This window comes from Contarinia nasturtii, unplaced genomic scaffold (genome assembly GCF_009176525.2).
Source record: "Contarinia nasturtii isolate CC-2019 unplaced genomic scaffold, AAFC_CNas_1.1 Cnas_scaffold_350, whole genome shotgun sequence".
Classification (NCBI taxonomy): Eukaryota; Metazoa; Arthropoda; class Insecta; order Diptera; family Cecidomyiidae; genus Contarinia; species Contarinia nasturtii.
Window position 1 is genome coordinate 4,651,185 of NW_022197705.1, and position 18,458 is coordinate 4,669,642.

At 34.5% G+C, this 18,458-nt stretch overlaps 1 protein-coding gene across 4 annotated transcripts in view; it reads right to left on the minus strand.

Annotated features, from left to right (window-relative positions):
* LOC116338029 (protein bunched, class 2/F/G isoform-like) overlaps positions 1-18,124 on the minus strand; it is an 87,937-nt gene extending 69,813 nt beyond the window's left edge. For 2 of the 4 annotated variants that reach the window (XM_031763062.1, XM_031763061.1), the window contains exons 1-4: positions 14,473-18,122; positions 13,907-14,233; positions 13,394-13,757; positions 13,009-13,231 (exon numbers count right to left, since the gene is read on the minus strand). In XM_031763062.1, the coding sequence (XP_031618922.1) occupies positions 13,009-13,231; positions 13,394-13,757; positions 13,907-14,233; positions 14,473-16,269 (2,711 nt within the window). In that variant the 5' untranslated portion in view covers positions 16,270-18,122. Of the gene's footprint in view, positions 1-13,008; positions 13,232-13,393; positions 13,758-13,906; positions 14,234-14,472 lie in introns of all 4 variants that reach the window. The other 2 variants (XM_031763063.1, XM_031763064.1) reach the window with 2 other exon arrangements.
* Between the last annotated feature and the right edge of the window lie 334 nt (positions 18,125-18,458).

Here is an 18,458-nt window from a genome sequence, read left to right on the forward strand (position 1 = left end):
AAAACTGATGACGAGACGCCTAAATTAAGTTTATCGTTATCGTTGGTCTCAAATATCGATGAGATTTACGCAAAAATTATTAGCACTAAATTAGGCACAGTTCGTTTCCACTTGAGTTCGTGATGTCAGACATGAAATTCACACAAATTTTATTTATTTATTTTCTGAAAATAAAAAAAGCACGCGCACATTTTATTAACTTCGATTTGTTTCAGATACGAGTCACATCGGGTGAGTCATCAACATAGTTTTACACGCACGTAGATTATAAATGGAGTCACCCACAATATAGAAATAAGTAAAAATCGAGTAAACTACATTTCACGCGCCCGAGAGTGCACACATAGCTCGAAGAGAGAAAGTGGAACGATTTGAGAGGGTTTATGAATGAACGAATTACGATGAGAAAATAAAATTTAGAGCAAGACAAGTCATTAAGTTGAACGACGATGATGCGATGAGTTAGACTATTGTAAAATAGTGAGACACATGGGACATTTCACACTGAGAGACAACTGTCAAAACAAACATTGAGCACAAATTCATAATGGACGAGAAGATTGTAAACACATTTAAATATTTAATTATTATACCATTGTGCTAATCGATACGATACATTTTGCAAGGCAAAAAATGGACAGATGACCGACGGACAGTGGTCATGGTTTTTTCGACGTCAGTGCTAATGAGGGGATATTGACGTTTTTTAATATTTCATGGCAAAATCCATGACAAAGTCCTTTTGATCAATGAATCAATAAACCGAGGTGAAATGACGTATTGACAGTTGTGTGCATTAGTTCAAAAGTATCTTTATTCTGTTTAAAAGACGTCTTTAGAAGACACAGCGGATCTCAGTCTTCAGGAGATGCTTAGTCTTTATTGCAATAAGGACATAATTCCGTCATATTCCAAGTACTATTCATGTTGAGCACACAATTTTTGCGTCTTTTTTTATTAATTTTTATCAAAACGCTTCAGATACCGCACATAAAATAAGAATGAAAGTAAAACTGGCGCATATTTGAAAACGGCACTAATTAATACCCACATACACGAATTTTAACTATCGATTTTTTTTTGGAGAATGCAGAATCATTTTCTTAAAATAGATGTTCCTGAAGGAACGTTTTCTCGAAAATGTGGGAAATCTTCTTCGAAAAATTGCTCAATTTTCGGTAAAACATTCGTACGAGAAAAGTATTTTCCGGCATTATCCGGGAATCGCACTCAAAACTCAAGTTGTTAATGTTTCTGATCTACTTGACCTGTACTGCAGCATAAGTCGGAGAGGCAAAGAATAACTCAAGGTGATAACTCTTGAATTCGATTAGTTAGCATTTTGAGTGCTATCAATATAAATACCTCAATACAATTTCGATTTAAAAAGCCATTTTCATGTTCATTTCGATTTGATTTTTCTTCTTTCGTTGAATAAATTAAGAAGCGTTAGTATTATATGCACTGGCATAGTATATTTGAAAGAAAAAGAGAAGGCACAAAAAATAAAATAAAAGAAATAATTCAAAGCGAGGAATGCTTAGTAACAAGGCGGAGAAAATTTTGTCGAAGAAAACGAAGTGAGGAAATAAAAATAAACAGACGTTCATCGTGTGAATGTGTGTAAAGATTAAATTGGCACCGAAATGTTCGTACCATGAATCATTTGCATGTTAAAGATGGCGTAGCGCAGTCACATCAGAGGCAGTAGCATATATAATACGGTGTGGCGGAAAAAAATGAATAAAAACGCCACATAAAAATCTCTCTTATTGTTTCTTGCATTATTTCTTCTTTTTTTTTCGTTGAGCGGACGCATCACTATTTTGTTGAAAACATAACAACAACAAAAATCGAGAATTCGGGACGCGCAGTTTTCAGTCGGTGCGAACAAAATGAATGGCAGCTTTTATAAAAGCTGTTGTCCGACTCACTTTAGGCGCCACAAGTTCAAACACATTTTATCGCAAAATGTCTTGTATATTGTAAAACGGCCTCGTAAACACAACGGCGATGATGTAGAGTGACTATGCGGGGCAGTGGTGTGATGACCACCGAAAATTCCTTTATATTAGAGATTCTAGCGCATTCGCATATGATCTGATGCGAAAGAAAGAGATAAAAATAACGATTACGAGCGAATGAACATCAAACGATTCAAAACGAACTGAACGTCGTTCGGATATACATATATCGCTGGTTCTAAAATAAATTCACAATGAACAAATACAGCTGATTGTTCGGGGCATGCATTTCTTTGATACACACTGAAAGAGCGAGTGCCCGCGCGAGAAAAAAAGCGAGAGAACAGGAGAGATAGTAAGAGCTATCTGCCTATTTTAAAATAAAATAAAATAGAAACAAACAAAAAAAAACACAAGATAAATTTCCCGCCAACAGTCAAAAAGCCACACGGCGACATCATACTAAACAAAAGCCAATTGCCATCGGTTTCGTAATTGACTGTATCTCTTTTTATAAATGGAAATTCAATAAAAACGAGAAATATTTGGATGCACCAATAAAAGCGTTTCGCTAATTTTGTCTTCGTCATACTTATCTATTGAAAATATCGAGAGGAGAGTATGTTTTTATTCAGACATTACTCAGCCATAAGCACTGAATAACATACTCTCTTCTCGATTTATTCAATAGTTATAATATCAACTTTTCGTCAATGGCCCATGAAAAGAAAACTCCGAAATTACACTCGATTGATCTACATTTTAAATGCTTGTTACGTCTGGCACTCATACCATTATTATTATGACTCGCACAAATGGCCAAGATTCACTGACGTTGTTATTTTTTGCATTCAAATGTAAATTGCGTGAGATCGTTTGAAGCCGTTGCTATGCTTAATTGATAAAATTGACGATAAAAGAGGAAATGTCACGCATAAATTTAATTGTTTAATTTCATAAATTGATTGACTTGTAAATATTATTATGAATGCGTACTCTTTTCGAGACAGTGACACATTTTAAGTGTGTTTTTGCGTGCAAGCAAACCGTTTTAAGCGACCATTTTAGCAAATTATACGGTTCTTTTAAGCACTTTGTTTTGATTAATTTGAAATATATATTTTGAAAGCAAATAGAATACAGCTGTGTGTTTATTTATCTAAGTCTTCACCGAACGCATTTAAATGTGAGTGGAAATTTTATAAGCCGATACACGTCAACTGTTTTGCGCTTTTCCGATCTATTGAAAATAAATAACAGTCGCCAAATGAAGTGTTGAGTCATTGGTCATGACAGTTTATAATAGTTATGGCATGTTCAAGCTAATAGAGATACATTAGTCATTGAGATGGCCTTTGACGATTCTGCTGTCTCTTGCATTGATTGCCCATGTGCGAATGAAATGACTGACTAATTTATGTGACCCAATCAGCTGACTATCATTGACTTCTCTTTTTTTTTGCTTACAACAACAAAGCCAGCACTTGACTATAATCACTTTTTCGGTGCTTATTTTTGGTAGAATCGATTGATTGTGATTGGTTTTTATGAAGAGTTACTATATAGTGCATAGTATACACAGATATGGAAAGTTAATTGAAATATAAATGGAAGGGCGATTTGGTCATTTTATTCAAGGAGGACTATTGTAGAAGCTCACATCGAAACATTGACGATCTGCGCCCGTAGTAAAATTTCGATGAATGAATAACAAGTGTTGCTGCTTTTCTGTCACGTATGATTCAAATCAAAATCGAAACCACTTGCACATCCAATTTTAATTCATCACATTCATTCGTTGACTTCATCGTTTTGTTGAATCAACAAGCTAACACTTTTAACTGCTTATGCACTCCATTTCTCACAAACTTAAAAAGGAACATGAGTAAAAATTTGATAGCGACTTTCATAGTAGTTTGAGAGACTCTCATAGTAGTTGAGTCAATGCATTTGAAATGTGTAATCAATTGCGAAATGTGAGAATTGTTCATTGAGTTCACCCATTCTAATAGTGATATAACGTTCTTTTCATAATCATTCGGATGAAAGATCTCTATACTACTTATTACATAGATGTATATATATTTTGATGACAACAAGTCGAATTTAATATTTAACAAAATGATAAATTTGTGTCCGAATAATGTGTTTTTGGGACGGGGAAAGAATCACGTTCGTTCTATTTTTAAAACGGTCAAATGAAAAATGTTAAAAAAGACACACACACACAAATAGAGAAAAAACGCACAATAAAGAGAGAGAGAAAGCGAGTATTTTTCGTCTAAAATGTTTTGTTTGTGCGTTTGAAGTGTGTGCAACACAGAAACGACAATAACAACTGTCGTTTCAACGAGTTTTTTGTTCGTTTGTTTTTGTTGTTGTTGTTGTTGTCGTTGCTGTTTTTGCTATCGAACACTTGTTTGGAATGTAAACGTCATGCACTGTTTATTATCTTGTTTCGTTCTCAATGCAACGATTAAATATTTGGATTAAAGTATGCATGTGCAATTCTATTTCTAATTCGAAATTAAGATTCACTTTGGATGCTGATTCAGTCATCGATTAGTCATCGATTCAATTCGATTGAAACATAGTATATATGATGAGTATATGTTTGTGTCGGTGTCTTTGGATCTCTCATTCACACGTCAAACATTTCAATTCAATTGCAATGAGGTTTTTCGTCTATTTTTGTTGTACATAAGGTTATAAGAGCAACGATACTTGGTGCAAATCAACAAAACGGTTTTGTCATTCGTTTGAACTGAATTAAATGGCGACGTTAAATGGCATATATATTTTGTCGTACATATTCCATTTCATGCCATTCATTCGTTTAACTGATAAATCTCTCATTTTACTCACTTTGTGATACGAACTTTGGATTCGGACATATTTCAATTTCATACTTTACATCTATTCATCTTTATCGCTCTAGCCGTTCACGAATCAGGAAAAAAGCATTGTCGTTGGCACTTACCTAAGAATAAAAAAGAGACAGAATGAACAAACAAAAAAAATATAATCATTAGTACTTGTTACTTTTATAATCTCATTTCGTTTTAAAAATATCAAATTGTGTTTAAAAATAAACCATTCAGTCAAGCGGCGTTTGTTATTCATTATTTGTGAATGTGTGTGCGCGAGCGCGCGTTTGTCGTTTCACTATCAATTTTTGTTCATTTCGAGTACGATTCGAAGAATTTTATTTTCATTGCATAGAGCGCAGATGGAGCGTGTGATTTAATTGAAATAATCTGTGATGTGTGTGTGTGTGTGTGTGTGCGTGCATTCGGTGGCCAAGATCTCAATCTTTCACTCAACGATCATTTAATGCGAAAAATCAACGATCATTCAAACGGATCGTTGAATGGAAAAAAACAACAAATTGGCTTTGCTTTGATTTATGCACATCGTATGAATCTTTCTCGTGTATATTTTATTCACGAGTTGACATTTTAAATTGTCCAGCCACACAGTCCCACAACATCAGTATACGTATAGTCAGCAGAATGGAATAATGACGATATAGAATCATCGTCGTTGATTGTTATGTCTTCATTTTTTTTTCTTCGCTTTGCTCTAACATTATTTTGCCATTTCGCGCATAGTTCAAAGATGTTAATTTGATCAATTGAATTAATTTAGCAGTGTTTGCATAGAGTCGGAAACTAGCTCGCTCCCAATATTTCCATATGACACTCAACAATGAGTTTGTGTTTTATTTTATCGGTCAAGATAATAAATTCATTCGAAATTGCGCGTATATAAATCATATCATTTCTATAGAAGCAACAGACACATATTCATTCAGCTCTGGTGTTTTTTTATGTCACAAATGAAAATATGTGGAAAAGAGAACTTTCTTGCTTTATTGAAATATGCATTCTAAATGTATGTTGAGAATACAATGTTCTAGTTGCTTTTTTACAGTGGAAAAGTTTCTTTTTCGTGAATATATTTGCAAATAGCTTGCTCGACAGGAAAAAGTCGTAAATCAGTATTTGCCAGACGAAGAAAATGCAATAAATGCTTTAACTTGTGTACGCTCTCTTCCTCTCTCTCACTCGACCCATTTATTTAGCTATAAAATGTAACTGTATTTCAATGTCTAAACCAAAATGTTTTAAACATTTCACATTTTATCACCATCACCACACCCGCGCAATAATTTTTCCTTGAAGCGCGAGCGCTTACGAGATTTCAAAGAAAAAGTTCATCTAAATTATATACATATATTTCATTAAAAATTAATATTTCAATTAAATTGTATCGAATATTAAGAAATCATTTAGATCGCATGTTAAATGGTGCATTTTAGGAGCGGCGCCATCATTGTGGTTCTTTGAAGCTACGATTTTCTCCGTAACGAAAATGACGTGAAAAGGGAGAGAAATGAAAAAAAAGAATATATAGAAAATAGTGAAAGGGAGAGAAAAGAGAAGTTCAAAACATGATTCCAAGAAATGTGCATGTTTATGTGCATCTTTGTACAGAAAAGACGAGAATAAACAGCGTGGGTAGAACTGTCGATTCGAAATGTCGATGAAGCGTGTGTGCACCATTTAACGCAACGAACGTCATCATCGCAATGTTCGTTTAATAATATTTCTTGACATTTTCTAAATGATGACAGAAACGATTGGCTGTTATGAAAAACTAGCATCCGATCGATAAATAAGTTTTTATCAAATGCGGTTTTTAAGATGGACATTTTCATATTTTCAATATTGTTCATTGTCACCCTGTGAAAGTCGGTTGACATATTGCATGAGAAGACAATCGTTTTTTTGTTTACATCGAAAAATTGTGAAAACGCAAAACACAACGGCAGCCAGTGAGAAGCTGAAAAAACAACAGCAAAACGAAAGAATAAACAAAACGTGGCACAAAGCACAAGTGCATGAACTACTAAAAATAAATATCCTACTTGGTGTTGATTACGACCGTTTCAGCTCTATCTTTTCTTTTTTTCTGTCGTTTTTCTTGTTATGTTTTTATTGACAATTCTATACAGAAATGTGTTATTCTCTTCTCTTTTTTTTTGTATGTGAGTGTGGTATTCAAATTGTATGCCATTCCAAAAGAGAATAAAAAGAAAACCGAGCAGAGACGTAATGTACATTCATGCGACGTCATTCCAGTGTAGGCTTGTTTCTTTCCTTTTTATGCAATTACAGAAATGGTTTTTGTTTTGTGTGCAGAAAGTGGTTTGAGTGCACGCGATTGTTTCCAAAAATAGACGACTGTATGTTGTAGCGCAGAAAGTCGTCAAACCATCAAGAATATTCGGTTTGTTTCTATTTTATGTTTGACAATTGAAAATACCATTTCTAAAAATGTTAATTTAATAAAATAGGTAAATTAGTGTTGGCGTTCAAAGACTAATCGCTTGACTTTGAAAGTGAACATTGAAAAAAAAGTCGCCTAATTGGCCAAAAGTACACTGTTCGAATGAGTCAATGGATGGAAATGTGGCGCCAATCAAGCTAAAACTTCATTCGTAAAGTGCTACCATATAGTAATCCAATTTAGAAAAGTAACCGAAAGCGGCGCAAGCAAATTCCCTTGAGAATTGATCGAAATTGTTGGCCGGGCCACGAACCCATTTCAAAAATTTAAATGGAGGTGTCATAAATTTTAATTAGTTCCATTCAATTGAAAATGACCGCGAAATGCAATGAAAATTTATCTAATTGTTTATATATTTTGGTCAACAATCACTGGAACTCATGTCACAAAGTCATCATTTGTTTGAATCATGTGTAATGTTTACAGTTTCTGTGTGACGCAATAAATGTAAGTACACCCATTGGAATGATCCGATTAATGCCAGTCGAAAATATACAAATGCTCACAGTTAAAGCACAGGTGACTGAAGAAGAAGCAATAAAAACATTTCCAGGTCTTCAATTTTACCACCCTTAAAAATAATTCCGTATCAGAAATACATCGAGTTAATATGCAACGTTTAAACAGTAGCCATATATGTAAGTTTAATTGGCTGCTTACTTTCACACCTTTTGTGCGTCTTTTGTTCAATCGGTTAAAACATATGGATTAAAACTCGAGAATTCATAAAACAAACTTTTCTATTGTTCACCGTTTATACATGTTTTTAATTCTGTATATACAACTACTTTTTTATGACATTTATTTATGTCGTCACGGAAAAAAGTTGTAAAAAACCGTTTTATGGCTCGGCAACAAATGAAATTTTTTCGCTTCTAAAGAACAGTTCATTCCGAATGCATGAAATAAGTTTAAAAATAGGTTGTTGCACTTGCATACATGTTTTTTAATCAATACACACTGTCATGACTCATACGACGTGTCATTGTGCCTCTTTTTCTTTCTCCAGTAAATTTCCATCGAACGTTTTTTTTAAATTCCATCGTTATTTAAGTTTTATGGTTCCTAATCATTTTCATCATTTTGAATTCAATTGGAAAAGTTATTCAAATGATATAAAATCGAATTAAAAATTTATAGACCAAACATTTATCATAGGATTGTTCATTGATGTAATATATTTTCATTTCGACTTAGCGCGAAAGCAAAAGCAAATAATGATGCACGTGCACTTTTGTGGTCACATCGACACAATGACGTGACAAATGTTAAGTACTATACGCGAAATATTTGAATAAAAACATCTTATTCAGAATGATTTTCAATGACATACTCGTGACAAAATCTTTTATGTAAAAGGCTCTTTCCTTCCGAATTCAGAATTGCGTAAAAAAAATTCCATTATGACACTATTGGCACTGTTTTCGCTGCTTTTTTTATTACAACAAAATTGACTGGAACAATTTGACATGGTTCCATTTTTCATGCTGAATAATGTTGCAAATAGATACTATATATGGTATTATAATGGGAGATAAATTCTTCTTATATTTTATGAAATCACCCAAAGATGACCCAAAATCGAGAGAGAAAGAGAAGAAGAGCAAGAACATGCATCCAATTCAATTAGAAAAATAAAAAATTCCATTCGATAAAAATGCGGTGGTTGTCATGGAATTTGCAAACAACCATAAATACTTGAATTTGAAGAGAAAATTGTGAATTTAATGATGAAAATTTTCAAGGTTTGTTGGTAATGCGTGCCGTTTATAATCGTATTCAGTTCGCCTGCATGTTCGCCCAAGAAATTAAAACTTTTTTCAAGTGGTGGAAAAACACACAAACTGTTTTGTAGATTAAAAAAGAAAACAACCAGAATTTGAATTTGCGATTAAAAAAAAAAAAAAACAATATTTATAATGAGATCGATGAGAAATATTGAATTTACGTAACTATGGCTATATACATTCACGTATATGTAATGCTATGGATATGACGTAGTTATCTAGAAGATAGAATAATGTACATACGTCTTTGTAAATGATGAAAAAAAAAATTAGAACACGTACATACGAGCTGACAAATGTTTGGAATTATTCTATCGACGACCTATTAAAAAGCGTGCACAACCAATCCACACAAAGTTCAAATTGTAAAAGTACTATTTCTTTTTTGGCATTATAGAAATTTTCGTGCGATAAATTTTAACTTTTATATTGAACGTCTTTTTCATAATACATGACATGTATCTAATATATAAGTCGGGTCACATAATGGAAAGCATACATCACGAAGTGTTAAATTCAATGAACATTTCAAAAGCAACCGCAATTCAGAAACCAACAAATATTTTTTTTGTTGCACACAAACACACACACGGACAGTGTTGATATATCATGAGCGTGAGCGCGAACAATTTGGACTATAGGTAAAGATCGTTGTGTGTTGTCGACTAAACGAGCAACAAGCAATAAAGTAACAAAGTAAAGGTCATTAACACGACTCTCTTTTCGCACTTAGTTTGTTTCGCTCTCTCTGTCCCTCTCTTTACACTTCCAATTCTGGTTTGCGGTTTTTTTTCATTCTTTACTTAAAGCGTGTGCATATCATTGTCGATTAAAACGACACTGTTTAATTTTATTCGGTCGGTTGTTATTGCTTAACGTTTGCATTGAAATGGCAGGCCCCAAAATTGATAGCTTATATTCAATGCACGAATGCCATATCCGTTGTTTGTTCTTTATTATTTCGCATATTTGCTTGTGACATTCGAATGTATTTATGTCAGAGATGGAATTTTTCACGCGTCTCATTATCCCGTTGTCTCGATCATTCAACAACGCTCGATAAGGGATATTTTTCATTTTTATTTATAAGAAATGTGTATGGATGCAATCACAATTCGTCAAAATTGTGTAAATGATGTGCATATTGAAGTATAAAAAATAAAATAAGATGAACAGACATGTATATATAGACGATTTATTTATACATCGCACATATATTTTGACCACACCCCATGCTCAATATTCTTGCATGAAATGGTATTTTGTAACTTCGTTGTCTTCATATTATATTCATACGTCGTGGCACAGGCAGCAACATCGAACAGCACCTTTTATATCACCAAGACTGCATCACATTCGAATGAGATGTGCGGTAACAAACACACACACATATGTTGTTGTGGTCTCCAAAGTATTTTGAGAAATATTCGACAATATGTTTTGTCTCTAAACTTTCAACGGCGACATAGCTATAGCGAATTTTCACGACACTCATTTTCGTGTGAAAATGTGTAACCAGAGCAAAACAGCATCATCAACATTTATGTTGATAATAATAACAAAACGATCCTTTTTTTCGTTTGATTTTATTTTGTTTTGACTTGACCTTGAACCATTATAGGAAGAAAGCAATCATGCAATAATATCATACAAATTCATTTCAATTGTGCGGCGCACATTTTTCGTTTCGGTATGAATACACGACGTTAGTACAAACGACACTGATATACAAACAAACAACGTTTATGCTGCTGGTGCTGCTGGTTGTTCGTATCATATTGTACCGCTAAGTTTGTGCAGTAGCAGCCACCGTACTAATAGAGAGAAAAACAACACACACAGAGATTGCATTACTTGTTCGCCGTCATTCGCTATATAGTTAATCGATATCAATGCCATTTGTGTCGTTTGCAATGTATGCAAATCGAAAGAAAACAAATCAAGCACATTTTTTTTATTTCTTTTACCGTAATCATAAATGCTATTATTATTTGTCTTTTCTCAAAGACTAGAAAGTTGCTTGAAAAAAATAAAAAACAATCATTATTAATTAACAACAACAAAACAAACGTCGGAATATTGTGTGCATACTACGTAGTACGTATTAGGAGAGCAAATAACTATTGATCTGACGGTAACACAAACAACAGATTTCGAGGCGAATTAAATGGAATGACAAAATGCATGACTATTTTACTCGATGTCTATCTGTATGGAGATGTATCGTGCATGGTAGGCACGGCAACCGATCGAGTTTGATGAGCGATGAAATAAACAAAGAATCGCCTCTCTTCGTCCCTCAATCTCTCTTTTTCTATCAATTCAACCGATTCTCCGATAAAATGACTCAAAGTTAATAAAATGTTATGCTTTTTGGCATGTGCTTTTTTTTATGTGTGTGGCGGTGATTTTATTACAAATTTCAATTTTTGGGTTTTTTTTCTGTGCAATTTATTTATGATTACATAAGACAGAATAAATATATAAATCGATCAACCTTGTTTCTAGTTTAATCGATTGCTACATGTGCGCTTGTTTTCGTGTTTATTTTGTTTATTTCACATTCTGACTCGCTGCTTTTAGTCGTACGCTAATTTAAATTACAATGTGTATAAAGCATTGAGCTCAGCGTCTACTCCATCCAAATTATATTAACAGGATTTCTAATTCAAAATGATTCAAAGCATTGCTCTCTGTTCGTCTCAAAAGGATTGGATTTTCGCTACTTTTCTAGTCTTTAATTAGAAGCTCGGACTTCATTAATTTTATTTTTCCAACACACCAGGGAACTTGAACTTTATTCTGTGTCGCCCGTATGCAAACTTCAAATTGCTTTATCTCATCACAGTCTCAATTTGTAATTATAGTACAGAGATAAATGTTTTATTTTAACTGGACGGAGATTAGATGTAGAATTTCTATTATTAATCGCACATGAAATGAAATCCATTGCTTTGTTATGTCTATTTAAAGCGATACACTCTATATATATAATGTGCAACAATTGTTGTATTTTATCGTTTGGCTAGGCTCGCACAAAAAAAGGAAGACAGAGCATACACAAAGCATGTAACAGAAGGAAGAGAGTAAATCAAGAGTGCGCCATAGAGTGACAGAGACATTTGATATATGTCTTGGTTCGTTTTCATATCTGTATTTATGTATTGTTTAGACTATTTTTATCGGTGCGCGCACCTTATGAAAATCGCTTGTTTGTCAAGCGTAAACGCAATAGTACATTGAAATCTCGATATTTTTTTAAAATATGCAAAATATACACAAACAATATTTCTCTCTTTGTTATATCAGTCTTTTTTTCATTCTTTTTTCTACGCCGCTTTTTTTCATCGACTATGCGTGTTTCCTGCAAAACTGAATGGATGCCCCTTAAGTAGATATGTAGCGCTTGAAAAATGTCCGGTTGTGAATTCGTTTTTTATCATATCAATAGAAATGGAAAGGAAGTTGTATTCAGTTTCCTTTTGAACAAAATCAAAGAATGAAATATGCCAGCAAAAGGCCAACAAAAAACCATGAAACAAAATCTAGATTGTATATCGAAGAAATCGTTTATTTTGTTTTACAACAAAATTAAACTTTCAATTGTCAAGTGAATGAAGAGTTAACTTTCAATAGATGTTTAAACGAAGCGTTAGCGTGCCATTACTTTCGAATAATAAGTTGATGGTCAAATGAATGGCATTGGATTGGCATGTACATGTTGTCATAATTGTGCAAAAAAAAAAGTAAACAATTTTGCAAATTTTCTGTTGCTGAAGGTTAATTTTCTCAGATTCGAAATCACGTGTTTAGAAAGTCTTTGTCATTTTCGTGCAAAACGAATGACGGAGAAGAAATGAGAAAGAAATAATGGATTTAAACGAAAAGAAAATAATGTGTCTCACCTTTCACTCTCGTCGACCGATTGCCCGTCATCGGTGGCTGCTGCAGTTGCGTTGACTACTGGCATTTTTGTTGGTCCATCAACAGAAACCGTGTCTGGGTCATTGTTCGTATTCGCATTCGCGACCGATATATTCGCATTTACATTGTTCGCGTTGCTTACAACTGGCGCAATTGTCGATGAAGACGATGTAATCACGTTACTTAGATTTTGCGCAGCTGTTCCTGCAACGAAAAATAAAGAAACACACACACATATGTAAATATATATTTTTGAATCAAATATAAATTTGTATACAGACGTAAGTTCTACGCGCTTCGTTCCATTTCGCGTACTAAATGTATGAATGTACAAAATAGAAACATAGAAAATGACAATAAACTCACCTGCTTCACTGTATATCACATTATTTCGGTTCGGATTTGTAACGACTGTTGCTTGAATTGGTTGCACTAGAACGGGTTGGGTTTGTTGAACAATTGTCGTGGGTTGTGTGGGTATCGTTGTTGAGTTCGCATAATTCGTCTGAAGATTTACATTATTCATTTGACTGGTTGCCTGTTGCAAGACGCTTGTATCATGCGTTGCTTGCATTGCTATCGAATATGGCACGGCAGCAACGTTACTGGCGTTTATCGTTTGATTTTGGTTTGCATAACTTTGATTTGTTGGCTGAATATGCATTGAACTGCTAACGGACGCTGGCTGTGAATGCATTTGGGCTTGTTGCTGTGAATGTGGAACGGGCTGCTGTTTTTTTGTGTGCGAATGAAATTGAAGAAGAAAAAAAGTGGTAAAATTTAAGATACACGGTATATACAAAGGTAAAAAAGAGTAAAAGTCATATCCAAGTCGATTCGAGTGAAATTGAGTGTAAACAAGAGATAAGAGTGTTTTACCTGCTGTGGAATAAATCCAGAGTGATTGACAGCCATTGGATTCATTCCAGACGGCGGCATATTCATATTCAGTTCAATGTTGTTTGGTAAATGGCCCATGCTCATAGCTTGTTGATGTGACACATTCACCATTGTCGGGGGTATTTGTGATGTGATGGGAAGACCAGCCATATGAGTTCCAGTCGTTACAATTCCCTGCAATGCATTTGCTGGTAGAGTTTGACCATGTGGATAGCTAACTTGTGGCTGTTGTGTTTGCATTTGCATTTGTTGGGCCGTTGGCATGGCCGGTTGTGATTGAAATTGTTGTTGATTTGTTGGGATTTGCTGTTTGGACATGAAATGAAGATAGAAACAAAATTGAAACGTAGAACATATTCAGGGTCACGAGAAGAAAATACTAGTCAACAAAAAATATGCGCACGAAACAAACAAATTCATCTACAATCGATATTGAATAACGTACATGGGCACGTACTTAAAACATTCACACTTCTCATGCTCTATAATTCAAATAAGAGAATAACAAAAATGTCGAAGAGACCGAAGAAAGAATTTCTAATTACCTGTTGGTATTGACCAGAGAATTGTTGCATTTGCGCTGGATATTGTGGTTGCTGCTGTTGTTGTTGTTGTTGCAATGGTTGAGACTGCTTTTGGTATACATTGTTTGTGTTATCGGCTGTGGCTATTTGGCTATAGTATTGCTGGGCAGCTTGTTGCTGTTGATTTTGTAGATTATTTTGATATTGTTGTTGGTATTGATGAATTTCGTGAATTTGTTGCATTGGAATTGTTTGTGTATTGTGGGCACTTTGACTGCCGCCCATTGACGTATTTGAATATTGTTGTTGCTGTTGCTGTGGTGGCGGTTGTTGTTGTTGCTGTTGGAAGTTTGGTAATTGTCCATGTGAAACAGCCATTTGATGTGGTACAGCGTTTTGTGTGCCTTGGATTTGATGATTTTGTTGCATTTGAGGTATTACATGTGACATTATTTGGGGTGGTAGGCTTTGGCCTTGTTGCACATTATGTGCACCGACTGGGTGATGAAAAGAGTTCACAGGTTGTGTTTGATGTTGTTGTGGCTGTTGTTGTTGCTGCGGTTGCTGCTGTTGTGGCTGTTGTGGCTGTTGCTGTTGTGGCTGTTGCTGTTGTGGCTGTTGCTGTTGTGGTGGCTGTTGTTGTTGTTGTTGTTGGTGAACTTCTTGTTGCAAATTATTTGGTTGTTGTAGAACAGGCGCTGCCTGAATATTTTGATTATTCACAACAAAATTATTTTGCAATGGTTGTTGCAATGTTTGACCCGGTGACGTATTTTCATTCGTTATGTTCGGTGTTGCTGCACACGGTGCACTTTGGCCAGAAATTAAATGAGCAGCGGCTGGCACCGTATTTTGATTTTGATTTGGCAAAATATCCGTTTGTACCGTTTTGCCTTGTTTCTTTTGTTTTGTTGTTGTCGTTGCATCTGAATATGTTTCGGTAAGCACAACGCCACTGTCATTCGTTGCAACCGTTTTACCATTACCACCAAAATTCATTTGCACTTGTTTCGCCGATTGATCCAAATAATCCATGCACGTCCAGCGGCCACGTTTAAACGGTTCAATACTTTCGATTTTGACAACCTTAAAACGTTCACTACCTTTTATTTCGACACCTTTGTTTTTATCCACGGTGGCGGTCGTAACACAATTAACACGAACGTCCGTTGGCAATTTCTTACCACCAACTTGACTACCACTATTCACACAATTTGTTAGATCAGCTGACATATTGTTCTGCATAATTGGAATACCGTGCGCATATGCCGTTGCAAATACGTCGTCTTTTGAATACATATTTGAGTCTTCTGAATAGCTAGGCGTTTCATTTTCCATATCGGTGATTCGGCTATTTTCGTCTGTCGTATGAGATTCGTCTAAATCGTCAGCTGAATCTTCATCGGCACTCGTTCTCGTACCAACTGTTATCGATGTGATTTGATATGATGATGTTTTTGGTTTCAAATCCATATTAATATCGGGCAAATTTACGTAGGCTGCCGTTGTTGCACTGGAATTTGTTTGAAATTTTCCATTGTTTGTCATTAATAGCGTTGCTGATGATGGGGGTAAAACAATTTGTTGATGTTGGGCTGAATTCAATATTGAACCGACAACGTTTGTAGTTAAACCACTACTGCTGTTTGTATTTCCATTTGCCACCACATTACCACCGTCAATACAATTGCTATTCATTGATAACCGGAGACTTTCGCTAGTCGTTTTCTGTACGACTTTTGCATTGGCTTTATTATTATTTCGATGTTGATGATGATGATGATTTACTGCTGTTGCATTGGTTTGCGAAGAAGACATAGTTTGGCTTCAACGCTTGCTAGTAGGTTTTTTTGTTGTTGTCGTTTACTTGTGTGTTTCGTTTTTTATTTCTCTCGTTCTGCTTCTTTTTTTATGTCAGCTGAAATGCTTGTCTACACAGAATGACGAACCGTATTGCGCTTCAACACACACTCACGAACAATATTATTAACACAGATACACACTCTTTGGGTTCTCTCTTTCTCACACTATATCGATGTGAACTCAGTCGCTGTGTGACGAAATATGACGTTTTTCACTGTCTCTATCGCGCGCTCTCTTTCACTCACTCTCACTGTATACGGTTACTGTTTGTGACTGTTTCGAGACTATCTCTCACACACATAAATACACTCGCACCAACAACAATGACACACTGAATGAGCACTGAACTGAATCCGTTTTTTTGCATGTGTACTTGTACGTCAATGTATTTGCATGTGTGTGGACGTAATTTACGTTTATATTTATGTATGTGTTCTATGATTTTTGTGCAATGTTTTTCGTTTTCGATTTTTTTTCTTCTTTTTTTCTCTTTATCGAATTCGTTTTTTTCTCTCTTCTTGATGGGTTCTTCTTCTTCTTCTTCTTTTTATTCACAGTTTTACCCTTTTGTTGTATGTATGGTATTCAACTTTTAATTCGATTTCAGATTGGGGTTTTCGTGATTCAGCCTATCTCACTTAATATTGCGTTGAACACAAAATTACAAAACTTCGTTTTTTCTTCTTCTTCTTCTTTTATCTATTCTTTTTTTGGCAAATTGCACTTTAGCCAAACCAAATAAAGAAGAACAAAATAAAAATTATTGTATTATTTAAGCAAACAAACTTAATACACAAACACACTCAGACACATACACGAGGCACAGGGTAGAAACAGAGAGAGATAGAGAGAGAGAGTATATCGAACCGATCGAAAATATGTTCAAACTGAATCGAAACTAAAATATTGAATTTCAGAATGTATTTATCGTATTTTTATAGCGTATATAAATCGTCGTGAATTATTATTAAAATAGAAACGAAAATACAAACATTCAATGAAGATATATGTTTTTCGTCTGTATTGCGTTAATTATTCTGTGTTGTTGCAAACTGACTTTTATTTCGATTCTTTCAATGTGTATTATTCACTGCACAAGAAGAAATTTCATCAGACTTATTTGAAACGGTGCAACAAAACACTTCTTCTTCTTAAAGCCAAATCAATTCTGTAATAATGCACTTCGTTTACACTATATAAAAAATTCCACCGTGAAATTGAAGGAAAAAAAGATTTTCATTCTTGTCTAAACTCTTATTTTCCACACTGCACAGCGAGATGTTCAACTATTAATTGGTGTGTTGTATATAGTTTTATGCTTTGAAGTTTTTTCTATATTAAAATCGACCACAATCATATTCCCATAACAATTTTTATTTCTATGTCTTGCAAATGTGACGATGTATGTAGAACGATGCGCACATTTTAAAAACTCCAAATCAGTAATCAGGAAAAAAAAATAACTTCTTAACACGAATTCTTTCTTCCTATATGCACTTCAATTGGTCAATAACAACAAAAAATATTCACTCACACTTGAATGAATACAGAGAAAATCACACGAAAAGAAAGGAAAAAAAATTCTTGGTGAGGTTGCAAATCGAATTTCGAACACGAAACTTTAATCCATAAAAAAAACTCAATAAATAGCCATCGAAACACTGTTTATTCTCGTTTTTTTCGCGTTTCAATCGATGCTATCGTTTACGGTTTTTATTTCGCAGGCGATAAATCAAAACTGAACCACCTATATAAAATTATGAACAATACTGTGTGATTGAAACAAGACAATTCTCAACAAAAAAAATTTTTCTCTGCAGCTTTTCGGCCATTTTCTGTGCGCTGTGAAGTGAGCGCTGAATCAACAATCAATTCTTCTTTTTTTTGCAAATACATACAGCCACACAACGAACTAGAGAGAAAGAGAGAAATTTCTTAAATTCGGTCTGTCACAACACCATCGTGCTCATGTGTCAGAACTCACGCGACCAACTGACTGAATATTATTTCACAACGTTTGTGTGTGAGTATACATTCCTTTGTCTAGTTTTTTTTTCTCGTTATAATATTTAACATGCGTCACAAATCGCATAGAAAATGCGTTTCATTTTTATTGAATCAAATTGACAAATGATTGCGATACG